The sequence below is a fragment of the Artibeus jamaicensis genome, unplaced genomic scaffold (genome assembly GCF_021234435.1).
Source record: "Artibeus jamaicensis isolate MK-2021 breed Jamaican fruit bat unplaced genomic scaffold, CSHL_Jam_final contig_1998, whole genome shotgun sequence".
NCBI lineage: Eukaryota > Metazoa > Chordata > Mammalia > Chiroptera > Phyllostomidae > Artibeus > Artibeus jamaicensis.
The window spans coordinates 4675046-4702987 of record NW_026521407.1 but is presented as its reverse complement, the minus strand read 5'-3'; the positions used below and the strand labels follow the sequence as shown (position 1 = coordinate 4702987).

Here is a 27942-nt window from a genome sequence, read left to right as displayed (position 1 = left end):
TGCGAAGTCCTGTGGGCTGTATCTCTGCCTTAACAGACACCACCTGAAATGACACCCTCCTGACCTCCTGCTCTAACCTCCCTCTTACAGTCCATGCTCATTCTCTCACCCCCTGCTCAAAACCCTTCCACACCTTACAGCTTATATTCCAGGACTCCTGTGATTTGGATTCAGCCTATCTTCCAACACACATGATACAAGCTCCCCTTAACTTAGACCGACTGAACTGGAAGAGGGGTGAACAGTCAGACAAAACAGGGCGCTGCTCACCAGCCAACAGTCTCTGCTAAAACAACTACTAATGTGCATTCAAACCCCTGGGGATTGGTTAAAATGCAGATCTCTATTCAAGGGTCTAAGGCAGGGCTCAAGAGTCAGCATTTCTAACAAGCACCCAGATGCTGTGGCCGCTGCTGATGCCTGCACCACACATTGAGTAGCAAACCACTATGTGATCTTCTTAACGTCTAATTTGTACGTGGTAGGGGTGGAGGTTGGTGAGGGGATTGCTGTAGTCAAAATAGCTTTATTTTAAGATGATGTGAACTCTAAAATCAACATGTTTGTAGATCAAAATGTCAGTTTCCTGTGGTTCAACCTAATACAAGAGTCAATCCATCAACCAACTCCTAATAGAAACCAAAGTTTATGATATGAGAATTTTAGCTGACTCACCCTGGAACAGAGAGGAAGCAAGACTTCAGCTCAAACTTCTAAATGTGTTAACCTGAGCTTAAAGCAGAGCGCACCTGACCCCTATACTTGCCAGCTCCTTTCTCACAGACCCGGGCTCCTACAGAATCCCACTCTGCGGGGCAGCTAGGGGACTTCTTCCTGCCTCTTTCAGTCTTGTAAGTTGAAGAGAAGGGTCACTCCATTGGATTGCCCTCCACTGACCACTCTCCAAAGCGTAGTTTTCAGAACGTGGTGAAATTTCAAGGTCTACCTCGAAGCACTGGCACATGCCCAGGTGGCTTTGTAGGTCACCTGGTGGGAAGATCTCAGCAGACGGCAGGATGTGTTTTGATTCTCAATAAGAAGCTTACTCAACACTGACGGGAGGTGTGGCAGGTCCCCCACAGCTCCTGGTTCTTTATCATGGCAACATTTCTCCACCTACAGAGAGTTCTGGCTGTGTGTGTGGGCTGGAGGAAGGGAGGGAGAGGCAATTGATAATCACAGGTCTAAAATACCTGCCTGGCCTGAGTCCTGCACAGGCAAAAAAGCATATTCACTAGCCCCTTCCTGTGGTTGTCCTTCTGATGGCAAAGTAGCTGCTGTATAACCATCTGCCACCATTGGCAAAACTCGCAAGAAGTGAAAAAGCAATAAGCAAATAAGATATTTCAAGAGCAGCAGGAGCATGTGTTTCTTCTATGAGCAGCTCTACAGACTCAAACTGTTTGGGATAGTCTCAGGTTTGAGGTACCATCCATCTGAGTGGGCATTGGTGGGCTATTGATGCTTATTAATCATGTTGCACTAGTTGTCCACTCCAACTGCCCTCTATCAGGAGAGCTTTTAACAAATACCAACTCCCTATTCCCACCCCCAAATCAATTAAATCAAAACTGGGGAGACAGGCACAGGTAGGCGTTAAAAGTACCCAGGTGATTAGGATTCACAGTAAAGATTACAAACAACTGTGTTAAACGTGTTTTTTTTGAAGATCAAGCAAAAGCACCTTTGTTATTGGTGATGCTTCTCAACTTCTGAAACTTCAACTTTTAAAAAAATGCAATACAAGATGTTGTTAATAATGCACATTCTCATACTTTCAGAGTTGCAAACCGCTTTTACATGCATTATCTTATTAGATTCTCAAATCAGCCTGTGGGAAATGCTAACCCCGTTACAGAAAGATATATGCTGGGCTTGCTGTGGCATTGTTTACAAGAGATGAAACAAAATGGAAACCACCTGAAAGCCAGTGAGACAATGGTTAAAAATGTTGTGGGGCTTTCCTGCAGAGAATTCTGCAGCTATTAGAAAGGCTTCCATAGGTCTATACACATTGACTTAGAAAGGTAGCCACAAACTATTTTTAAACTTTAAAACACCAAATTCAGGATCAGGATTATAAATTATTACATTTCTATTTTATCATTTTCTCTTTTTTAAAATATACTTTATTGACTATGCTATTACAGTTGTCCCATTTTCCCCCCTTTATTCCCCTCTGGCCTGCACACTCCCTCCTGTCCGCATTCCCTCCCTCCATCTTAGTTCATGTCCATGGCTCATGCATATAAATTCTCTGGCTTCTACATTTCCTATACTCTTCTTAACACCCCCCTTTTCATTTTGTACCTACCATTTATGCTACTTATTCCCTGTACTTTTCCCCTCATCCCCCATCACCTCCTCACTGATAACCCTCCATGTGCTCTCCATTTCTGTGATTCTTTCCTGTTCTAGTTGTTTGTTTAGTTTGGTTTTTTTTTTGGGGGGGGGAGGTAGGTTTGGTTGTTGATAGTTGTGAATTTGTTGTCATTTTACTGTTCATAGTTTTGATCTTCTTTTTCTTAGATAAGTTTCTTCCACATTCAGTATAATAAGGGTGATGATGAACTCTTTTAACTTAACTTTATCTGGGAAACACTTTATCTTCCCCTCCATTCTAAGTGAAAGCTTTGCTGGATAGAGCAATGTTGGATGTAGATCCTTGCCTTTCATGAATTGGAATACTTCTTTCCAACCCCTTCATGCCTGCAAGGTTTCTTTTGAGAAATCAGCTGATAGTCTTATGGGAACTCCTTTGTAGGTAACAGTCTCCTTTTCTCTTGCTTCTTTTAAGATTCCTCATCTTTAATCTTGGGTAATGTAATTATGATGTGGTTTGGTGTGAGCTTCCTTGAGTCAAACTTCTTTGAGACTCAGCTTCCTGGACTTCCTGGAAGTCTATTTCCTTCACCAGATTGGGGAAGTTCTCCTTCATTATTTTTTTCAAATAAATTTTCAATTTCTTGCTCTTCCTCTTCTCCTTCTGGCACCCCTATGATTCAGATGTTGGAACACTTAAAGTTGTCCTAAGGTTCCTAAACCTCTCATCATTTTTTTGAATTCTTGTTTGTTCATTCTGTTCTTTTGGAATATTTATTTCTTCCTTCTAGTCCAAACCATTGATTTGAGTCCCAGTTCCCTTCCCTTCACTTTTAGTTCCCTGTACATTTTCCTTGGTTTCACTTTTCATAGCCTTCACTTTTTCCTCTATTTTGCAACCACATTCAACCATTTTTTATGAGCATCCTGATTACCAGTGTTTTGAACTATGCATCTGATAGGTTGGCTATCTCTTCATCATCAGGAGCTTTGATCTGTTCTTTTATTTGGGCCATACTTTTTGTCTACATGTGCTTGTTATGTGGTAAGGGTCAGAGCCTTAAGTATTCACCAGGGCAGAGCAACCCACATTGCTGCTTTGTGGTGATGTATGTGGGGGAGGGGTCTGAGAGAAAACAATGCCAGTTGCTCAGGTCTCTGTTGGCTTTCAGTCACTTCCTCTGTTACCCACAAGCAAATTGGGCCCTTCTGGTGCTTATTCCCAGGTGGGTGGTTTGGGGTATGTTCTAGGATGCTGGTAGTTTCTCCTGCCACCGAAATCCCCACAGGTTTTTTCAGTTAGAGGTTTTGAGGCTTTATTTCCCCATACTGGAACCCTGGGTCGCTCCCCAGTTGTTCTTCCTGGTTTATCCACACTCTAATGTAGGGCTGCCCATTCTGCCTGCCACCACCTTGCCGGTCCCGGTCCTACAGCTGTCGCCTTGTCGTGAGTCCTCTCTGCCTTGGCTGCCTATCTCCACCCCTCCTACTAGTCTGGATGAATGTTTCTTCTTTAACTCCTTGGTTGTCGGACTTCCATATAGTTTGACTTTCTGTCAGTTCTGGTTGTTTTTTGTTTTTAAATTTGTTTTGTTGTCCTTCTTTTGGTTTTGCAAGTAGGCATAATATATCTACCTATGCCTCCATCTTAGCCAGAAGTCTCACTATTTTATTTTTAACAACTTTGAGATATCTTTGACATGTAAAAGATTGTGACTTTTGATGTTTTGGTATGTTTATACATTGTGGAAAAATAGCCATAATCAAGATAAATAATACATCCTTCAGCTCCTCCTAGTTACTATTTCTGTGTGTGTGTAAGAAGATTTAAGATTTATCCTCTTAACAACTTTCAAGTATATGATGTAGTGTTGTTAACTATGGTCACCATGCTGTACATTAGATTCCCAGAACACATTCATCTGCATAACTGAAACTTTGTACCCTTGGATCAACATCTCATTTCTCCCTTCCTCCAGCCCTTGACAACCACCATTCTATGAGTTTGACTATTTTATATATATATGAGATTATATATATGTATCTTTCTGTTCCTGGCTATTTTACTTAGCATAATGTTCTTCTGGTTAATCCATATTGTTGCAAATGACAGTATCTCCTTTTTTAAGGCTGAATAACATTGTATTGTACATCTTTATCTATTCATCCATTAGTGGACACTTACGTTGCTTCTATATCTTGGCTATCATGAATAATATTGTAGTGAACATGGAAATTCAGGTACCTCTTTCAGGTCCAGATTTCCTTCCCTTTGGATATATGCCCAGAAATGGGAATTCTGGATCATATGATAGTTCTGTATTTAATTTTCTGAGGAACTACCATGCTGTTTTCCATAATGGCTGTACCAGTTTACATTCCCACTGTCAGTGTAAAAGGGTTCTCTTTTTGCCACATCCTCATCAACACTTGTTTTCTCTTGTCTTTTTAGTAATAATCTTTCTAAAAGGTGTCAGGTAACATCTCATTGTGGTTTTGATTTGCATTTCTCTGATTAGTGATATTAATCACCTACTCTTGTACATATTGGCCATTTGTATGTCTTGAGAATTGTCTGTTTATGTCCTTTGCCCATTTTTTAATCAGGCTATTAATTTTTTTGCTGTGGAGTTGTATAAATTCACTATATATATATATATATATATATATATATATATATATATTCCTTGTATATTAACCCCTTATCAGCTGTATGGTTTGAAAATATTTTCTCCCATTCTATAAGATGCTTTTTCAGTGTTTTGAATGTTTTTCCTTTGCTGTGCAGAAGCTTAGTTTGATGTAATTCTACTTGTCTATATTTTTGTTTTTGCTGCCTGTGCTTTGGTGTTATAACCAAAAAAGTTATTCCAAGACCCATGAATGTCAGGGGGCTTTTCTCTCTGTGCTTTCCTCTAATAGTTTTACAGGCACTATGTAATTTATTTTTGAGTTTATCTTTGTATACAGTGTGAGATAAGAGTTTAATTTCATTCTTCTGCATGTGGATATTCAGTGTTCCCAGCATCAATCATTGAAGAGTCTGTTCTTTCCCCATTGTGTGTTCTTGGTGCCCTTGTCAAAGATTAGTTGACATGTGTGGATTTATTTCTGAGCTCTCTGTTCTGTTCCATTGCTCTATACTTCTGTTTTTATGCCAGCCTCATGCTGTTTCTATTGCTGTAGCTTTGCATTGTGTTTTGGAACCAGGAAGTGTTATGCTTCTATGTTATTTTGCTCAAGATTGCTTTGGCTATTTGGGGTCTTTTGTGATTTTATAGGAACTTCTGGATACTTTGTTTCTATTTCTGTAAAGAATGACATTGGAAATGGATATGGATCACATCATAGATTACTTTGAGTTGTATGGACATTTTAACAATATTAATCCGTACAAGCCATGAACATGGGATGTCTTTCTATTAATCTATGTATTTTTCAATTTCTGTCATCAATGTTTTACAGTTTTAAGTGTACAGGTCTTCGCTTCTTTGGTTAAATTTATTCCTAAGCATTTTATTCTTTCTGTCACTATTGTACGTGGGATTGTTTTCTTAATTTTCTTTTTCAGATAATTCATTGTTACCATGTAGAAATGCTACCAACTTTTGTGTGTTGCTTTTTGAAATCCTGCTACTTTACTAAATTCATTTATTAGTTCTAAGTTTTTTGTTGTTGTGGAGTCTTTAGTGTATCCTACAAATATGATCATGTCATATGCAAACAAAGATCATTTTACATTTTTTTTTCAATCTGGATGTCTTTTTTTTTTTTTTTTGCTGGTCTAACTGCTCTGGCTAGGACTTCCAGTACTATATTGAGTGAAAGTGGCAAGAGTGGGCATTCTTGCCTTGTACTGGATCTTAGAAAGTTTTTGGGTTTTCCCCATTATTATGATAAGTGCTATAGATGTTTCATGCATCGCTTTTATTGTGCTGAGGTAGGTTTCTTTTGTGCCTTTTTACAGTAGTTTTTATCGTGAATGTAGAATAAATTTTGTCAAATGCTTTTTCTGAGTTTACTTGAGGTGATCATGTAGTCTTTATCTTTCATTCTGTTAATAGAGTAGATCACATTGTTTTGTATATATTGAGCCATCCTTGCATCCCAGGAATAAATCCCACTTGGTGATGATGTATAATCCCTTTAATATGCTGTTGAATTCAGTTTGCTAATATTTTATTGAAGATTTTTGTGTCTGTTTATTAGGGATATTGGCCTGTAGTTTTCTTTCTTGTACTGTTCTTATCTGGCTTTGGTATCAGGATGATGCTGGCCTCACAAAATGAGTTGGAAGTGTTCCCTCCTCTCCTATTGTTTGGGAGGAGTTTAAGGCAGATTGGTGTGAATTTTTCTTTGAATGTTGGTTAAAATCACCTGCAGAGCCATCTGGTCCAGGGCTTTTCTTTCCTGGGAGAGATGTTTTACTACTACTTCAATTTCTATATTTGTGTTAATCTGTTCAGGTTTCTATTTTTCTTGATTCATTCTTGGTAAGTTATATATTTGTAGGAATTCACCCATTTATTGTTTTCAAGCCTGACACATATATGTGTTTGTGATTTATAAGCACAAAAAAACAATCTGGAAAAGTAAATTCTTAAGTGTTAGTAGTCATATTGTTTGGGCTAGGATTAGACAGAGGTGTGGGAGAGGACTTACCATTTTTTTCCTTCTTTATGTTTTATTTTGTTACAAAAATTATACTTCCATGCTGTTTAAAAATCTGTTTTAAAGCCACAGCCCTGAGATGAATCCAAAGATAACCATACTCATTTTTCAGAGGAAACAATTGAGTCCCACTCTAGTGGGGTCTCATGTGGCTCAGAATTGGTGGGGCATTCTGTGATTATATAGGTGTGCTGTGTTTCACAATATCTCTTTTTTTAAGAGATTTTTGAAAAATTAGGCAACGGGGAAAACCCATTTCCTGGAATGCGGTTCCAGGACTCCTTTTGTTCTGCACACTGAGTGTTGCACAGGCTCTCACTAATCTACGGTGAACGAGAAAGAAGTTTAACCCTGCACGGTCAGATGACCTGGGCAGGCTGGTGCATGAGCAGCCTGAGACATCAGCTCTCTCTCCTTTAGGACCTAACCATTCCCTGCTCAGCCAGAGGCCGGGAGCAAGATTTACTCGCTGCCAGGAGCAGCTGTTGGTGCAGCATGTCGGCCCCTGCAGGGCAGTTCCACTCCTAATAAGGGAAATTCACTTTACACACACTTTAGGGGAAACATCCTGAAATGGAGCCAGAGCCAGATGGGCACTGAGCTTATGAAAGGCATGCTTGTTACCAGAAAACATTTGCAAATATATATGGTTATTTTTGTGTGTGTGTGTGTGTATGCATGCATTTTTATACACACACATACACATCTCGAAATCCCTTTGATTACAAGATTGTCCTTCCAGTTGTTCTACAACATACATTACCATTTACCCTTATGAAGGGTGGATGTTCTGTGCCTCATACATTTTTATGCTAGAGTGTTGTCCTTATTACTGTTTTTTTCCTCCTGCCAGGTGCAACTCATCCACTATAACCATGAGTTATATACCAATGTCACAGAAGCTGCAAAGAGCCCAAATGGACTGGTGGTAGTTTCTATATTTATAAAAGTAAGTATCTTGCATTCCTTTATTCTTCTCCTCTTGCCATCCCCACCCCAATCAGAATACCTCTTTACAGTCCTGTTGGATCTTAGGAATAACACAAAGGGTGGTGTACATGCCCAAGAAAAGCTGCAGGGTGGTGATTTCACATCCATGAGATTTATGAAAAATGAGGCCCCTCTCAGTGAGATGCAAAAATGATGGGTTTCATTTCAGAGCATCAGGGCCCGAGAACTGGAGCAGCTTCTGTTCTGGAGGGGGTGGGAAAAAAATGTGCTGGATCCAGAAGCAAGCTTCAGGTTTCACTTCATGCAGAAAAATCAGAAAGATGTGATAGGAGGGGAAGGGGTGGCTCACTGACACCCCAGGAGATTGAAGCCCTGCCCATCGCTTGTAAAAAAGATCCAAGGGACATGTGAGATGCCTTCCCCACCCGCCCACCACTGCACAGAGCAGCTCCCTCCGGCTTCTGCACAAGGGCTCTGAGCACCCCCCTCCCCTCTCTTTCCCATGAGCTTCCCCTGGGGAGAATTAAGCAAAGATCACCAATGCTGACTTTAGGACACTCTAGGGAGGCCCCTCATCTTCCTAATAGTCACCGCCAACAAATCTCCAACGAAGCTAGTTCTAATTTGTTAAAAGGTAATTACCGTTCACATTTTGACAGATGGAGAGTGAAACAGGTATGTAAATTTAAAGGGAGAAAGAAAAAAATGGTCTTTTCAATTAGAGGAAAAAAGCAATGTGTGGCATTTCTGAAAGTTGGCAGTGACTGCGTTAACCCCTTAGGAAGTTTTGGCCAGACCGTTAGAGGAGGTGTCCCAATCTGAACTTGGAAATCTGAGGAAGATGATCGATAAAATCCAGCATTTGCCAGCACTATGGGGTTGGAACGAAGTTCTGGTGATGACATCATCATTGTTCAGAAGAATGGGCACAGAGGAGCCCCAGGTACCACTCCCTTGCCCTCCCTGAAAGCATCAGGCTTTGCAACAGGCACTTTGTCTTTCTGGTCATCCCTCTCAATACTCCACGCCTCCTTCTAAGTCCTCTCTCTCACTTGGGTCAGGTCCAGCCTTTCGGTGGTCTGGGCACAGCCATACAAAGGGCAAGAGCATTTGTAACCCCCTGGTTGCTACCCCCTGGCCAGCAACCCCAAACTCCTCTAGCTTGTCATCACCAAAGAGAATAATGGAGCTTTTGGCCAGGGAAGCGTATTTTTTTAGGCCTTTATAACACCTGATGGGACATCCCATAGAAATCGGTCCTGCCAGGCTCTGCTCTTTATCTCCTGGCACTATCACAGACCTTGCAGGTTCCCGAATGCCAGGTACTCTGCATATATTTTATCATTTAACCCTAACAAGTCTGCAGGGTGGGCATTGGTGTTCTATCCTGCTAATGAGGTAAAGGGTCCAGAGACTCTTTGGCATTCCACCCAAGTCCATGTAGCTCCTAATAGCTCATGTAGGAAGAGAACCTAGGTCTTGCCTGACTGTAATATCAATGACCTCATTCACACTATACGCCTCCCCAGGAGAGCTGAGAGGAAGCAACTGAGAAGAAGATGAAAACGACATTTAAAAACATCATTCCCCCACCCCCATGCTGCCCACAAGGACAAGGCAAATTCCATATCCCTCAACCAGCCCCAGTTATGACATTGATAACCAACTGGTGCATCCATCCCAGGTCCCACTCACTGAAGGGAAGGCTGCAGAGATGTCACAATATTGGGACACACCCATCCAGGCGCTTACCTCTCCTGTGGCTTTCCCAGGGAATGACTCGACAGCCAATATGGGCTGCCCAACAGTGCTTGTCTGTCGGTGGCTGCCTCAGCATTGGTCCCTGACTTCGTGTCACTTTGCTCAATGCTTATGGGGTCATTGTCATCCTGAAAGTTCATGTGCATCACAGCTGACAAGGGTGACTGAGGAAGTCAGCCTCTTCAACAGCACACTGCCAGCATGTCTTGCTCCATCAAGACTATTAATGCAGGTCCTGGCTGCCTCCCTGCAGGTGATTGGGAGGAACTCATGCCCCTGACCCTGAGGTCAGTGAGTGGGTGGTGACTTGCTCTGCCTAGTCTCAAGCCATTTTGTCCCTTAGGGGTGCTTCCCTTCTTTTTCTGAGCAGACACGAAGCTTTCTGGCTAGATCTCAAAATAAATGACAGCATTCCTATCTTTGTATGATATAATCAACTTCCAGATATTCCAGCTGTGACCTGTCACTCACTGGCCTCAAAACACCAACTTAGTATGGAGCACAGGCAGGCCCTGTGCTAGGCACTGGAACATAGAAAGAGATGAACAAAGCGCTCGGTCTCTAAGGGCTCACAGCCTCTGCTGGCTTGCCCTCCCCCTGGTCCTCCCACCTCCCCTTCTCAGCTACCTGCAGGGCAGGCAGGAACTGAAAATGAGAGGCCCCACATCTGGATCAGCTGAGCCCTGGTGGTGTCACACTGGCCAACAGCAGAGCCGTGGAAGGGTCGGAGTTGTTGGTTAAAAATAGGAGATTTGTTTGTCTGTGCGTTTTACTTATTATCTCCATCTCCTCCTCATCCCCCATCCTTCCCGTGACCACAGGGAACCAAGATTTGGCTGTAATTGCTATTCAATCACACACCATTAACTTCCCACTTAAGCTCACTTATACCAAGTACATATTTTATCCTCCTCACCCACGCAGCCAACACGCTGGAGCCCACAAATCATCTGTGCACACTTTGGAAGTTTTTCAATTATTTTTAATCAGCTCAAAAGGGTCCAGTCCCAACGTTGGCGGTGCCCATACTCACCAGGAGCCCAAGGCACCCAATTGTGGGTCATAGCAGATTCCTTACAGACCACAACATTATATTTTGGCTCTCTGCATGTCGAGGGGGTATTGGTACAGACAGGTGGCTTCAGGCTCTCTTTGAAACAGCCAGAGGGGATGGGAAACAGCCAGAGTATGGGAAAGTAAAAGTCAGGTTTGGCACTAAAGCCCCTAGGGGGCAGCAGTGTTTGATTTGGGACTTTCCTCCATCGGTGGATGGGCTTTCACAAACACCACTGAGCAGTTGTCACTCACCAACCTCCCTTTGGTGTGCGTCTCAACACAATACCCAGGAAACTGTGGGAAAGGAGACACGTGGCAGGAAAACAAACAATCTGGGCTATTTCCAAACTAAAATTACCTGTTGCTTATCTAATAATAATAATCATCTGCTGCAATTTTTCCAAACCTTAGAATAAATCAGATTTAACATGTTGATGTGTCACAACATCCGATTAGTAGCTGAGGTGTAAATTACAGAGTAGAGCTGCGCTGAGCAGGTAGGAGAGAAACGACTAACGTGAACAATGATGCCTCGGCAAAGCTGAGTAAAAACAGGGGTGCCAAGGAAACAGTGTCCACAGTTATGTGGGGGCACAAATGGTGGTCTCCTGGATTAAGCTCCTAGAACCTTGGCTTTTTTTTCCCCAAAAAGGGAATTTGGAGACCTAAGGTCATGGACATAAAATAGAGACTGATCCCTAATAGGTACTTGGTAAATATTTACTGGATGCATAGGTGCATGGATGGATGGAGGGATGGATAATTGAATGGCATAGTGTATGATATATTTGATTTATGCATTAAAGAGCAATTATATAATAAGGTTCTCTATTACTTTTTGAGATTTGTTTTCATCTCCCGATACCCCTGTTCTGTGTGCTCTTTCTCAGTCTCAACCTAGATGACTATCCCCTTGCTAACATGCAACTGCCTGTCCCCTTTGATGACGACCCATCCCTACAGAACAAAGTTTAAATGCCCAATGTGACTGCCAAAGCCTGACACATGCTGGCCCCCACCTACCCCTCTAGCCTCACCTTCCCTCCTTCCTCCATGTTCCCAGCTCCAACTACAATGAAATACGTGCCTGAGCACGGCTAGTTCTCCCATGTCCATGCATCAAACAGATCCTCTATATGTAATGATTTTCCTTACTCTTCCTTGTTTCCACACTCTACCATGAGAGCACTTTGTTAACCTCTGCCCATCCTTCAAGACTCAGTTCAGGGCCCTGGCCAGGTGGCTCAGTTGGTTAGAGCATCGTCCCAATGCACCAAGTTTGTGGTTTGAATCCCCAGTCAGGGCACATCCAAGAATAAACCAGTGAATACATAAATAAGTGGAACAACAAATCAGTGTTTATCTCTCTCTCTCTCCCCTTTCATCTCCTCCCCCACCCCTTCCTCTCTCTCCCTAAAATGATTTTTTTTTTAAAAAGACTCAGGTCAGGCCTTTGCTCCCCAGATTCCCCAGGTGGATGGTCCTCGTCTAATATCACTGTACCTGTGACTCTATGATGGCACTGTTCATACTAGATTATAACCACTATTTACTTAACCTGTCTTCTTTCTCTAGACTGGGATTTCTGGAAAATAGTGTGTGTGTATTTTACCTCTGAATTTCCAGCCATCATAGTGTTTGGCACATGTTAGACCCTCAAGAAATGTGAACAAACAAGTGAATTCGTGGAGGCAGTGTTTACCCTGGGAAAGTACTACCTAGTCATTTAAAAATTTTCTTTTCTCTTCTAGGTTTCTGATTCATCAAACCCATTTCTTAATCGAATGCTCAACAGAGATACCATCACAAGAATAACATACAAAAGTAAGTTTCTTATGCAACAACTATTTCTCATACAACAACAATTTCTTATACAATTATTCTATAAAGGTTAGCTCTGTCTGAAGGCAGGAAGCCAGAACAGATGATCTCCAAGGGCCCCTTTCAGCTCCCTGACCCTTTAATGCTATAGAAAGTCACTCTGGAGAGTCAAGGCTGGATAAGAAGCAGCTCATTTGAAACAGACATCCCTGGGGTGTCTTTGTCATCCATGCCTGTCTAAGGCAATAATGATTATTATGAAAATGGTCGTCATTATCCCATGGATTGGTAATGAGCTGGGGCACTCTATTAGCTGACAAACTCCACCATGGCAGCTAGCCATATTTGGGGCTTTGCCAGTTTTATGATGGAGAAAGTATTCTCCAGGTAGTTTATATCCAACCTCAGCATTGACAGCGCCCCTCAGCTGGGCCAAGTCTCCCTCTCTGTGTTGCTGGGTCCCCTTCAGGCAGAGGCATGGTGGCATCTTTCTTCATCCTCATGGTATAGCCCATCGATCTAGAGGACTCTGTCCCATTTCCTTGGGTGCCCAGGGTGTTTTATCTCTACAATGTATAAGCAGAAAAGAGAAAAATTGAAGGGAGAAGAGGGAAAAAGGCCTACTGTTATCCACAGAAATCCCAGAAGTTACAGCATTTGGGAAAACTTAAGTGAAATGACACACACCAAGAGATGAAAGAAGTCAATACAAAAAAAATTCTTTTTACCTGAAGTGGGATTCAAGTCCTGACTTTTCCTTAAGCAAGGAGCTCCCTCCTTTTGGCTCTGTGTCTTCATCTGTAAAGTGAAGAAGTTGAATTGAAGGTTCTTCTAGGATTCTGAATCAAACCATAGGTGAATAACGATTTTCACAAAAGTTAAAACACTCTGCTTCCCATGGTGACGTGGCAAAGGCAGGGTGAATGCATACGGGTCTCTCCTTGGACTGCTGGAGGCAGAGGACGGAGAACCCTTTCCTCATTCATGGGTTCACTCATCCAGCAAACATTTCCTGTACACCTGCCCAATGAGAGACACCAGGCGAGGCTCCCAGAATATAAAGATGGGTCAGGCCCAGCCCTCCCCACAAATGCTCGCTGCCAAGTCACTCCCATATGAAGAGGATGGGGAGGGGGCGAGGGGCAGTGGGGTTGATGAATGAATCTGAAGGATCACACTCCATTTAGATGGACACCACCCTGAAGAATGAATCAAGTTGTCTCCAGAGCTACCCTGCCCTTCCTCACCAGTACCCCTGAGATTTCTCAGCTAAAGAAGACATTTCTGCCTTATGTGCAAATAGCATATTTGATAACTGCCCGTAAAAGATGATTAGTCTTTTAACTTTTTTTATTAAAAAAGCATGAAAATTAAATAAAATGTTTTTAAATAATCTTTAACTTGCAGTTTAGAGACCGTGAAAAGCCATGAAATCGTGCATTAAGCCCCAACACACAACCTAACAGATTGCCAGCTGCAGAATCAATCATTAGCAGGACTGTCCTCCCTGCTCCACCCCTGGCTCTGGTCTGATTAATTTTAAGTGATATAGCTGCTGCTGAAGAAGAAACATCCATATGAGTCTGCACTATGGGGAGTTGTATCGATTCTGGTGCAAATAGGGGCTGGAGAGCCAAGGTGACAGGTCTCGTTGGGACCAATGATGGATGGCTATTTTGTGGCCAAGAGAAACTTCAACTTCATCTAGTTCAAATGAGGTGTGCCTCCCGACTGCCACCCCCATCGGGTCTGCCAGAACTGAGAGGGACATACTGTGACAATAGCTGAAGTGGATAGCAATGTTAAAACCCAAGACCTTCACACATATTTATTGAGTGGCTCCTGAGAGCGAAGATCTAGAGAGATCAATAGCAAGAACATGTTTCTTGTCCACAAGGTCCTCATTCTTTAGTTGGAGAGACAAACATATCATAGTCTATTATAAAGATTTGAATAAAAAGCTCAGTGGTCAAAATATGAAGAGAATTGTTTTGGATCACAGAAGATCTGCTCAGAATTAAATGGCAAGATTGCACGAAGCAGGTGCCATTCAAATAAGGACTGAATAGATGAATAATTATTTGCTGGGGAAAGGAAGGGAGGGAGGGAGGGAGGGAGGGAGGAAGGGAGGAGGAAGGAAGGAAGGAAGGAAGGAAGGAAGGAAGGAAGGAAGGGGGGAAGGAAGGAAGGAAGGAAGGAAGGAAGGAAGGAAGGAAGGAAGGAAGGGAGGAAGGAAGGAAGGAAGGAAGGAGACAGACAGCCAGGAGGCTAGAGGAAGGGAGACATTCTAAGGCTAGAGAGTGGTACCCACAGTAAGGACAGCATTAAGAGGACGATGAAGTGTTCGAAGGGAGGAACTCTGTCTTCATCAGCTCTTCATCGAACAGTATGCCCTACAAACAGTGGTGTCAGCCTGAACTAATGGAGGAATGAATGGTCCCCAGTGGTAGCAAGGACAGGGGTAGACAGAGTGAGTGGCAGGAAAGGTGGTCTGCAGCCAGATCTTGAAGGGTCTAGGTGCCAGGCCGAGCAGTGTGTGCAGAAGATGTATTTGAAGAAACGCCCTCAGTACCTCTCCAGACACTCTTCAAGAAATGCAAATAGAAGAGAGCAGGAGCCCCTCCCCCTGATCTCTCTGTCAGGGCCAAGGAAAGAGAAAGGAGAACTGAAGGAAGATAAAGAGACCCCATGGGGAGATGTGACTGAGTTAGGCCTCCTAATCACAGGTATTGTGTGCTCTTATACACACAGAGAATAATTAAAATGTTCCCAGTAGCACACTTGTCACATACCTGAGGGGGTGACACCACAGGGATAATGGTAGCCCCTATGTGTAGAAATGGCCTGGACACCCTATTCCCGAAACTCTGTGGCTGAAAGGATTGATTGGCTCAGCAGGAGAGCATGCACACCACTCTCCCTAGACTCCCGGAGGCAGCCAGCCTGTGGAAGAAAGGCGGCAGGCAAGCAGGGGAGTATCTGAATCAGAAGTCAATCACTAGGGCGCAGCTAGTGCGTGGGAAACACAAGCCTGAAAGTCTCTCCATAGACTCAGCAGGAGGCAGCAGGTGATGCCACCATCAGCCAATGAATTCCAGTCAAGATGATGACAACACCACCTGCTCAGGGGCACCTATCAGTGTACTCTGTTTCTATCCTTCTAAGACATAAATAAATCAATTCCCCCAACTGCAGCCCAACCACATACCCAGGGACACCTGACCCTGACCTTCACCCACTCTCCCCACTGACCATTCTTCAGCTGCAACCCAGAACGACAGCCCAGCATGGCCTCAATATGCCCCATCACTTAGATGTGGTACCCACTCTGCAACACGCTGAGCATCAGGAAGACAGAAATGATGCCAATTGAGAACTTTCTGCTCTCCAGGCTCTGGGCTGAGAGCTCTACCTGCAGCACCTTACCTAGTGCTCACAAAGTACTTACCTTCCAAGTAGACACAATCGCCATCCCAGTTTACAGATGAGGAAACCAAGGTGCCATGAAGTAAAGTTATTTGAGGGAATATACATCTAGTAAGTGGCTATTAATAAACAAGCATTCTGCATTATAAAAAAACCTTCAGCGATACACTCTGACCTCACTGCTGCCCTTGTGGTTGGTTGGGGTGGCTGTGGTTCCAGCTGCAGGCATGCAGGTGGACCAGGGCAGTGTGGCTCCACCAGGCTCTCCTTCTCCTGGGATCAGGTGGCTCACCCAGGGCAAGTACTTCTGGTGGTGAAGGTCAGAAACGTGTGATATTACTCCAGGCCTAGGCTTGAAACACACACTGTCAGGTCTATCCATTCTCCACTGGCCAAAGAGAGCCACGTGACATTCTTTGTACTTCTGATACATTTCATGGCCATCTTGAAAAACATATAAGTTAAAATTAAACTAAATTAAACAAAACAAATTAAAATAAATCTTCCCATGGGGGTGGGGAGGGAGTGAACATGTCCTAAACAGTAGTTTATTCTTCCATAACAGGAGAGCAAGGACTCAAACTTAAGAGCAAGGAAAGCATACCTCTGAGGTCTTAAAAGTAGTTGTCATGCTGATGCTTTCACATTACATGGAACTTATCAGCATGTTTTTCTCTTACGTCCAACTTCGGGTCCATTTGAAGAGCCACCTCTTTGCTTCTTGCACTTGTTTCCACTTGGGAAGGACATAAACTAACCACAGAACTTGGGGGAACTCTGAAAGATCAGGCTCATACCCTCCTCAGCTCTCCGCAATTCCTGCCCATCCCCTGGCATGGAACAGCCAGTGGAGGTCAGTGTCACACAGAGGGATGCAGTGGCACTGCCACTGTTGGCACATGTAGTAATCAGAGAGGTCATGAGGTCAGTCTTCCCCATTGGCCTTTCCCTTAGGGGCCACCATAATGAGAAGTCGATCTAAGACTTTGAACAGAGAGTGACATGACCTGCCTACAAGAGGGTCACTGTGGGCTTGGTTGGGAATGGACCAGAGAAGGGCAAGAAGCAACGCTGGGAGGTGATTGCATCCAGGTGATGAGACGGAGTGGAGATGGATGAGGCAAATGTGGGAGATGTGGGGAGAAAGGCTGGGGTGTATTTCGAAGAAGGAGCCAAGGCATTTCTCAATGGATCAGATGTGTGATATGAACAAGAAGAGTCCAGGATAACTGAGGTTTTTAGCCTGAGGAACTGGAAGGAAGACCTTTCCATCAATTGAGATGGAAAGACTGGATGAAACGTGAGTGGATGGGAAAAGGAATTAGAAGTTTCAGACATGTTAAAGTTGAGATGTCAATGGAGTATTCATTGTCATCTATTGAGGTATGGAGTAGGAAGTTGGATATAGGAGTCTGGATTTCAGGAGACAAAACTGAAGATATAAATGTGAAAATCATTGGGCTCCAGATGGCATTTAAACTGGGTGAAACCATGGGAGTGAGAATAAATAGAGAAGAGAGGCGGACATGTCCTCACTTTTAAAAGAGCAGCTCATATCCTCGTGACATAGGATTGCAAATCATTTCTAAAGATAACTGTTAACCCCCAGCCTGGAAGAGCCTTTTGAGTGCCTGTGTCATCAGCTAGCTGAGGAGGTGTGAGGGGCACGAGCAGTGTGGAAGCACCACACCATGGCAGCCAACTCAGGGAACATGGTCCATTGGCTTGGTGTCTTCATAGATTAGATGACTAGCAGGAAAAAAGGAATTGTGCAAAGTCATTCTATTGAGCCAGTTAAGAAAATCAATGCCAGGGAACCCATGAAAGGAAGAAATAAAGAGAGTCTCACCAAAGAACTGAGAATTTTGGAAACCAGATATGAAGCTGGTGAAAGTCACCAAGCTTATGGGGAATGGTGTGTTCAGTGAAGAAAGAGGGAACCAGCAGACCTGGGCGCCTGGCTCTCCCACTTCCTTGGCTGTGTGGCTTCAGTCAAGTGTCTTAACATCTCTGAGATAACAATTTCCTCATCAGTAAAATGAGGGTATTAATACTGCCATTGAGATGAGGATTAAGTGAAGTAATGAATTAATTGCCTGGACAATGACTGGTATAAACGAGGTGCATAAATTTGTGTTTCTTATTTGTGCTAAACTACGTGGTCATTAAAGCCAGATTCCTGAAGGGGGGTGAAGTAGTTTACTATGACACCAAGTAAAAAATATGTTCAAAGTCAAACACAAAACAGGGCAATGGTTTGCTTACTTTAAACGAAGTTTAAAGTTTATAGTCCCTGTGTGTGAACCCATGCAGTGGTTGGTAATGAGCACCTACTTCTTTCCTTGGAAGTTTGGATTTCCTATGTCTGAGAAAATCTGATAAAACACTCTCACTAATGGAGAACAATGGGGAAGACCCGCCTGAATTAATTTCAGGCTGAATTTAGAAAGTCTTCTAAAGAAAATCTATTTTATTGAAATTAAATTCCTCTTCAGCAGTTTGGGGGTCAAGACTAAAATCATGACATTGAAAAATGGATTTTCTGGAGGCAATATTGGTAATTTACTTGAAGTATTTTAATTTTTTCTTAATGTAGTGTTTTGGAATAATGCCCATATCCCTCCACTTTCCTAGTGTTAATTAATTAGCAGGCACAGAGCCCCGATTATATAAAAGGTAACATTTCTATCACTTTTGCATCTGCATGACTTCATTGAGCTAGCATTATTTTTTTAATTTTATGATATTTTAAAGTGGTGAAATTAGTGACTAATGAAGTACAAAGAGCCTTTCTAAATGGGTAGGAGGGAGGCATTATTGGGACATTACATATAAATGAACTCTTTCTTCCAATGTCCTAGGACAATGTACCACGTCTGTTAGTTACATTCTCATTCACTTTCACATACTCCATTCATTTCATATACAGTGAATCCAGCAGTGAACTTCAGTCCAAAAGGAATCCAAAAGATCATAGATTCTGAACTTAGAAGGGTCTTAGAAGGGCCTGCTGTCTTAATATATCTCCTCCGAGGAAATAAAGATGGGACTAAAGGTATTTGGAGGAGAGATTTTAACCATGGTGTTTTGACACACCATACAAGTCCATGAAAATATCTTTTTCAGAAAGCCTTACCTGTTTATAGCTTTGTTTTAGCACCCCTACCCTGACTCCGGCTAAACAATGAATGTGCAAGGGTAGACCAACTTGTAACTGCCTTGTATGTCTCTGTTCCTTGGAAAGTGTTTTGTGAGCCTGCTCCTCAGAGGGAGAGGGTGTTAAATGTGATGAACTATCAGCAAGGAATGTAAGCATATGATTCCTGGTGCTTTTCTCTATGCTTAATTGAACTTGTACTTTCATCTCACAGAACAGCTCCGGAAATGTTTTCACGGAATGTGAAATGCAGTGTACCCACTCCCGTGCCACACACTAAGTAGTAACTCAAGTCAGTGAGGAATGGAAAAGAGGCCGCTTACCTCCATGAATCCAATTCTCCGAGGCTCCTTTTTTCATTTGTTGTTTGTGTAAAACAAAAAAATCACATTACTTCATGCTATAGTAATTGCCTTTTTTCATTTCAGTTGAATGTGCCTCAGATTACAAGAGGAAATGTCATTCCATATGAGAAAATTGCCAAATAGTCCCCTATTGATCAGAAGCAAATCCAGTATTGATCTCTGGAACTGCCAAGAGATCAATAATGGATTTTTCATTGGCACTGTTCTCCTTGAATGGGAACTTCATAAGCAGGAAGCCAGGCGCTGTTAAATCTCACCAGTGGTCCTCACACGTAACCACAATGCATTTAACAGAGGCCGCACTCAAGCCTGGGCTGAGGGCAGCTTCCCACACTGTGCAGCGCTAGTTAGTTCATCATCACCCATTTCTCTTGGAAAACGGAAAAGGAAAAAGGCCAACTTGGGAATGTCTTCATGACTAAGAACTCAGCATAACATAAATAATAGACTCATGAAGAGCATGTCATAAAATCAGGAGCACAGCTGTCAACTAATACAGCCTTTTGGAATAAACTTGGGCATAAATATTCTATACCTATTGATTATGCATGGACTCTTCCTGTACTATGAAGAGAGAGCCCATACTAAAAAAAATTACAATACCATCATACCCAAAAGTTGACCTACTTGAGATAAATTTGTCTGTGTACACTTGCTTCTTTTGAATGACATTTTGGGGTCTATAGAATTCTTTTTTTACTTGAAGATCACTCTAGTCATATCCAGAATAATCTGGTGCCCCCAAGTAAGACGTTACATGACTTAGCCATGAAGGAAAAGTTAAGTTACTAGAAAAGTCACAATTAGAACTTAAACTTGAATTAAGACTCCTGCTAGAAGTCCAGAGGTTTGTCCTATATAAGCTATGTTTAGATAGATGATAGATAGATAGATAGATAGATAAATAGATAGATAGTAGATAGATAAAAAAAAACTTCTTTATAAAACTCTCCATGAAAATGTATTTGAACTTCTACCATCACTTCTCAGTAAATACCCTTAAAGCAAGCAGAGGCACATATGATCACCCCGCTGGCCTCAGTTTCACCCCACGTTTGTCTCTCTCTGCTCATAAACAGCTCTAGGCCTGCGCCACTCATGCTAATGAACAGAGCCACGATAGTTTGAGAACCAGAATCCACTTCCCAGCGGAGCTTCAGAGAATTTTGATGTTCCTCCCTTAGTTTATGCCCAGCACTCCCATCTTCCTCCCTTAGTTTATGCCCAGCACTACCAGCAGGTGGAGCTGCTGGGCATAATTCAACCAATGTTTACTGAGCACCAGCAATGCAATGGACCGAATACTGGGCCTTAGGGATTAGAGATAAAAGATGGAAGCCCTTCTCCCAAAAGTTCACAGCTTAGTGAGGACATTCAAAACAGTAAGTAACTATTGGCAAGCTAATTCACTAAATATGGTGAGAAGGGAAGGCACTACACCAGCTGGGAAAAGCGAGGAAACCTAGAGGAGGTCAAGCAGTGGTTATCCTGGGGAAGGCAGGCAAGGACACCTCAGGAAGGAAAGAGTGACAACTTTGTTTCCCAGCATTGCTGAGTACTTACTGCGGACCAGGCCCTGTGCCAAGTACTTGAAAAGCTTGCTTTCATTGTTCCTCAGACAGCTCTGTGAGGCACCTACTCTGTCTTAGTCGGTCTCGGGTGCTATGACAAAGTATCTTCTAAGCACGGAAATTTACTCCTCATGGTTCTGGAGGCCAAGAGTCCAAGATCAGGGTGCCAGCCCATTTGGATTTGGGTAAGAACCCTCTTCTGGGTTGCAGAATTCTTGTTGTAGCCTCACATGGCAGAAAGAGGGTGAGAGAGTTCTTTGGAATTGCTTTTTATAAGGGCATTAATCCCATTCATGAGGGCTCCACCCTCATAACCAAATTACCTTCCAAAAGCCTCACCTCCAAATACCATCACAATGGGAGTTAGGACTTCATCATACAAATTTTGATGGAACACAAACATTCAGGCCACTGCCTACTCCAACCATCCTACTCCAACCATGTGGAAACTAAAGCTCATTACAGGTACCTGCATGTCCATGGCCACCTGGGCAGTGAGCAGCAAAGTCGTCCCTCACACTCAGGTCTGAGTCCAGAGCTCATATCTTTCACACAGGGTCTTTCCAAGTTCTGCAGTGTGAGAAACTAAATAGGGCAAAAGGTGATGGTGTGTGTATTAGTGAGATTCGTGGAAAGAACAAAGTTAGTGAATGAGCATTGTGAGAGGTAGGAAGCTGCCCACCTTCTCTGATGAGTATTGCATCTCTCAAAGGAGAAGTGGACAAAGGGGAATCTCCCAGCAGGACCACAGTGAGTGGTCTCGGTACCATCAGCACAACAGTGTTTTGGAAGCATGTTGTTACCTTGCTGTGTGGGTTAAATTCATGAACATGCCTCCTTTGGCCTCTTGCTCCTAGCCTGGCCCACACACACCAATCCTTCCCTCAAATGTGGATGGAACACAGAGGCTAGTTATAGGTTCAGTGAAACATGAATGTTCTTTTTCTTTCCTCCAGTCATGCCTGGAACATCCCTCATTCTACTGCTTCCGTTCTTCCCTCCTTCCCACCACGCCAAATAAAATAAAATGTAGTAATGGCAGCATGCTAGAGTACCCAATAGGCTCTGCATCCAAGCTTGGTTAAACAAATCACATTGACCTTTAATAAAGATGTGCCAAATGCTTCCTTCTCTCATTCAGTATGTTAATCTGCAGGCCAAAGCACCATCAGAGCAAGCATCATTAAGTGCAAATCTGATCACGCCACTCCCCTGCATAAAACCCTTCAGTGGCTCTGCATTGTCTGCAGGATGAAGCTCAAACTCCCAACAGCACAGAGAAGGACCTTCTGGGCGCAGCCCCTGCTGACCCTCCAGCCTCTTTTCTCATAACAGCCCTCCCCTGATTCCCTTCCACACTCTGGCTGTCCCCTGCTACACTCCTCTGCATGTCCTTACTCTTTCTCTAGCATCACTGTCTACAGTGCCCTTGACAGCCACCTGCCTGCAAGCCACACACTGATTAGCTTCTGTCGTTCAAAGATGCAGTTCAGGGCAGCTCCTCAGTTAATCCTCTCCTGAGTCCCACCCCCAGGCAGTACTGACAGCTTCTCAATGTACTCAGTGCAGATACATATGTCTCTGCTGCTCCTTGATGCCTTCACTTAATTATGTCCGCTCTCCAATACCTAGCTTAGTACCTGACACATACAAGGGGCTTAAGAAACAGAGCCAAATGATGGATACTCGACGGGAGCTCGTTGTGTTGGCACCTGATCCAACTGGCAAGGTCCATCATGTCAGTGTGTGCTCTGGGCATCATGGCTCTGTCATGGAAGCATCTGACTGCATGACTCAGAGTGCAGACCCAGCCCAGCCACGTCTCTCTTGAACTTGTCCTGATTCTCTGGAGTTTTGATGGAAAGGCAGGAGCATTTCAATGGAAAGAGAAAAGAAGTCCTTTTTCCTAGAGCTGGTCTCCAAAACCAGCTTGACCAATCTCTCTCTCTCATGGGCATTTGGACAGAACCCTGGAGAGGTTCAGTTACCCCACTGGGGTAGTCGGGGCCCAGGAGGGGAAGGAAGGGGGCCTTTTCCCAGGAAAATGGATTCTGAGCCTTAATGCTCAGGATCAGTAGGAAGGTGAAGGCAAGGCAAGGTGCACTTATCACCACCTGATATTATGTTGTCACTTGTCATCTGTCTCTTCAACTAGAAGGAGGGCATCTATCTTGTTTACTGCACTATCCCCAGAGCGCAGCCCCATGCCTAACACAAATAGGTACTTACTGAACACTTGTTGAAAGAATGAATGAATGAATGAATGACTGTGGTCTGGAAGTCAGAAGATCCAGGTTTCAGTTCCCCCTCTGCAGTTACCAGCTAGCTCTGTGACCTTAAGAAGGTTACTTTGCCTCTGTCGTCTTCAGTTTCTTGTCAGTGAGGATATTATTATCTTCCTGAACAGTCTTGCTAGGTCAGTATGAGGTTCCAGCTGTATCTGAAAACTGGAGAAAACTTTTTTACCATCATATATACACATTACTAAACTTGAGAGATTATATCAGCCCCTGAAGAGTTAGTTCTTTCCCTCTGGGAGTTGAACATGTGAATAAGAAACAACACATGAATTGAGGGGGCCTGAGGGAACCACCCTCATCCCTCAACCATCCCTCATCCATAGATTTTGGGTCCTTGCCATGTGCTCTCCAAGCCTCCTGGATGGACCACAGTGATTGACCCTCATGGCAAACTGGGGGGTGTAGGACTGTTGGAGTCACTGAGGTACAGAGGGCTATGGAAGCCATGGAAGTATTGGGGCTACTCTATGATATGGAGTAAGAAAACACAGAGCCTTGGACTGAGCCTTGTGAAATGCCACCATTGAGAGAAGCAGGTAGAAAATCAGGATCCAGCAACAGAATCTAAGACAGAATGGCTAGCACTAAGTGTGGTGCTTTAGAAACCAGGGGAAGAGTGCAAAAGTGTGCAAAAAAGGATGGTATGGAAAAGAGGAGAGTGGAGTGAGAGATGTTCATTGCACTTTACTGAAATTTGAAAACTCTAATGCATTAGTTTTCTAAAAATGCAACCAATACATAAATGAAAAATTCAGAAGGAAATACATAAAATGTTAACGTCGATTGTTTTAGATATTTGGGGTCATTATTTTTCCTCTCTTCTTTCCATGTATTCTGAGAAATACATCACTTTTATAATTGAAAAACTTATATTTAATAATAAGATATTTATGAGTGTGAATACCTCAAATTGGTGTAAAAGAAAAGTCTACGTGCATGCACCTGACAGAGAGGAGATCTCCAAACATGCCATCAGATGTTGAACTTAACTTTTGAGTCTCATGATAGGATTTGGCCTGATTTCTTTCTAAAATTATTTCTTAATGTTCTCTTAATTAAGAATGTTTATAGACAAGAATGGTGACCAGGCAACGTTTCCACAGACCCTAAAGGCTTCAATTGTGCATTTCTTTATGACTATAATGCTGTGGTCCCAGGTCTCAGGGACCATAACCAAATATTTGGTGCTTCCTTGTGTCCTTGTCATAGCCCACATTTCTGTTCACCAGTATTCAGTGTCCTATCCTGTAGGAAGAATGTGCTTCCTCTCATCTCTGATGTCAACTTGGGCATGTGACTTTTTGCCCACCAGTATGTGCACAGGAGTGGCATGTGCCACTTCTGGGATGGGAGCATGTCCTCCCATCATTTCAACTCACAAGGGTCCAGACAGCAGCTGTTCTGAAAGCCTGGGTCCCAAAGGGTGGACAGTGATGACATGGAGGAAGCCCTCAGCCAACCTAGAATGGACATATACGTGAGCAAAAAATCCTTCATTGTTTAAAATGATTGAGGTTTGGGGGACTGTTTGTTTCTGCAGCCTATCCTGACAGATACGGTCTTCTGGAATCAGAAAAGAAAAAAAAATCAGCAATATCAGCACTTTCTCAGGAAACCTAATTCCTAAGTCTTTTTTATTTCCTTTTCTAGATGATGCATATTTACTACAGGGACTTAATATAGAGGAACTATATCCAGAGACTTCTAGTTTCATTACTTATGATGGGTCAATGACTATCCCACCCTGCTATGAGACGGCAAGTTGGATAATAATGAACAAACCTGTCTATATAACAAGGATGCAGGTGAGCTTCTCTGTGGTCTTTTAGCGAGTGGGGTAGATAATGTGAAAACTGGCTGTGTTTGTGAAATACCTGTTGTATGTGTTTACCAGGACTATTTTAATAAAGTACCACAAACTCGGTGGCCGAAATAGCAGAGATGGACTCTCTCACAGTTCTAGAGCCTGTGAATCCGAGATCAAAGTGTCAGCAGGATCGGTTCCTTCTGAGGGAGTAAGGAGGAATTTCTTCCATGTCTCTCCTCTGGTTTTTGGCAACCTTTGGTGTTACTTGCCTTGTAGAAGTATCACCCCCACTCTGCTTTCATCTTCACATGGTGTTCTCCCTACGTCTGTGTCTCTTTGTCCATATCTCCCTTTTTATAAGGACACCAGTCATATTGGATGAGGGCCTACCTCAATAACCTCATTTTAGCTACTTGCATCCATCCATAAGGACATTATTTCCTAATAAGGTCGCATCCTGAAGTACTGGGAATTAGGGCTTCAACTTACGAATCTGGGTACCAAATTCAATTCATTACACCTATGTTTAAATAATCAGCATCTGGCCCTGGCTGGTGTGTCTCTGTGGATTGAGTGCCAGCCTTCAAACAAAAGGGTCACAAGTTTGATTCCCAGTCCAGGGCATATGCCTGGGTTTCCAGCCAGGTCCCCAGTGGGGTGGGGGGGGGGGCGAGAAAGGCAACCACACATTGATGTTCCCCTCATTCCTTTCCCCTCTCTCTAAAAATAAATAAATAAAATAGTTTTTTTTAAAAAAAATCAGCACCTAAAAGGCTTAGCATGAATTAATTGTTGAAACATTGACCTAGCTGAGTGATAAGGAAAAACAGGGTTAGTTCCCAAAGTGTTTTACAGTGACAGTGTTCAGAAAGCAAATGAGCAAAGTATGTGCTGGTCAGATATGTTTGAAAAAGATGAATTTAAAAAAGAGTGAAATAGATTTCATTGTTGGGAGACTTTCCAGGGCCTTTGAAATGATAATAATGATGTCAGTGTCCAAAAAGAGACACTGTGAGAAGTAGCCTTTCGCAAACATATTTGAATGTGGAATTTTTTAGAGCATCTCCCGGTATTTCTTGTAAAGCCGGCTTGGATTCCTCAGACCTGGATGGGAACCAGGAGACCTGGCCTCCGAGGCCAGCTTTGGTAATGGCCCATTATGTGCTCTCAGGGCTGGCAACCCCCTTCTGTGAAACCAGTACCGCTCTTCACAACGACGGTGTACCAGCTCTGACGTGCTACCGTGCTGAGATTCTAGAAAACCTCAGAGGGAAGATGAGCCAAAGAAGCAGAATCCATTTTCCTTTACAGAATATATACAATTGACCCTTGCACAACTCAGGTTTGAACGGCACCGGTCCACTTATACACATATGTTTTTCGATAAATATCTGTACTGTTTTCAGTCTGTGGTTGGGAGTCCACAGGTGTGGAGGAGTCTATGCATTGTTCTTCTGCCATTTTATATAGGGAATGTGAGCTTTTGTGGATTTTGGTATCCGTAGGAGGTCTTGTAACCAATCCCCAGGGGATACCAAGAAACAACTAAGTATTTGGTGGAGTGAAAAGTTACACACAGATTTTCAACTGCACATGGGGCTACTGCCCCTGACCCTCATATTGCTCAAGGGTCAACTATTGTACAACCTAACAATGTGAACAAGTCCCTGGTCCTGTCTATATTGGTCAGGACTTTGAGTGACAAGCAGCCCCCTCCGGATAACTTAAACTCCAAACAAGGATTTGTTCAGGAGACACTGAGCGTATTCAGCAAATTAAGATCAGAAATTGGTGTCAGAAATTCACTGGAACCAGAACCCCATATGCCCTGTATCCCTGCCGTCTTCTGCGTTTTACTGCCCATTCACTTAATTCTTCTCTCCTGCTAGAGACTCTTCCTTCACTTCTGTCCTAGGTTGGCATCTGCAAATGTTTCAGTGCAGTTTCTGGTCTTGATTTCACAGAAAAGGAACCAGACTAATCCGACTTAGTTTCGCTCTGACCTCTGGACCAATCACTATAGTTTGGACAATACTCATGTCAGGTAATAATTCCCTGAATTGTTGGGAATTATTGAGCCATGAGGTGTAAGAGAAAGAGACCCTGGAGAACACCTAGTTGGATTTCCTCCTTTGGCAGATGGTATGTTTGAGGATAAAGCAGAGTAATTAACTTGTTCAGAGACAAGAACTATGAACTACTGAGCTAGAAGCAAGTCTCATTGCACACATGGCAGCATCAGTGGGCCCCCAGCACAACTGAACCCACACAATGAGGGTCTCTGAGGGGCTCATGTGCCCTTTCCCAGGCAGCCTGGCTGGGCCCGTCTACGCTGTCACACCTCTTTCCTGGTGCATCTAAGAGGATGGGTGGGTCTCACAGCCGTTTCTCTCCTCAGATGCATTCCTTACGCCTGCTCAGCCAGAATCAGCCCTCTCAGATCTTTCTGAGCATGAGTGACAACTTCAGGCCTGTCCAGCCACTCAACAACCGCTGTATCCGCACCAACATCAACTTCAGTTTACAGGGGAAGGACTGTCCAAACAACCGGGCCCAGAAGCTTCAGTATAGAGGTGGGTGCATGGCTCAGAGGGCCACAGCTCAGTCCTCCGATTCTTAAAGGCCTGGCATTATGTGCCATTATAGGAATCATGATTGTAAATGATAATTAAGACCACCACCTTCCATGTACAAGGGGATTTTCTGTTGTAAAGCCTGTATATTAGAGATAGAG

At 43.3% G+C, this 27942-nt stretch overlaps 1 protein-coding gene across 2 annotated transcripts in view; it reads left to right on the top strand.

Annotated features, from left to right (window-relative positions):
• CA10 (carbonic anhydrase 10) overlaps window positions 1-27942 on the top strand; it is a 449583-nt gene that overhangs the window by 418941 nt on the left and 2700 nt on the right. For both annotated transcript variants that reach the window (XM_053673299.1, XM_037129593.2), the window contains exons 5-8: window positions 7847-7942; window positions 12513-12585; window positions 25052-25206; window positions 27607-27781. In XM_053673299.1, the coding sequence (XP_053529274.1) occupies window positions 7847-7942; window positions 12513-12585; window positions 25052-25206; window positions 27607-27781 (499 nt within the window). The remainder of the gene's footprint in view (window positions 1-7846; window positions 7943-12512; window positions 12586-25051; window positions 25207-27606; window positions 27782-27942) is intronic.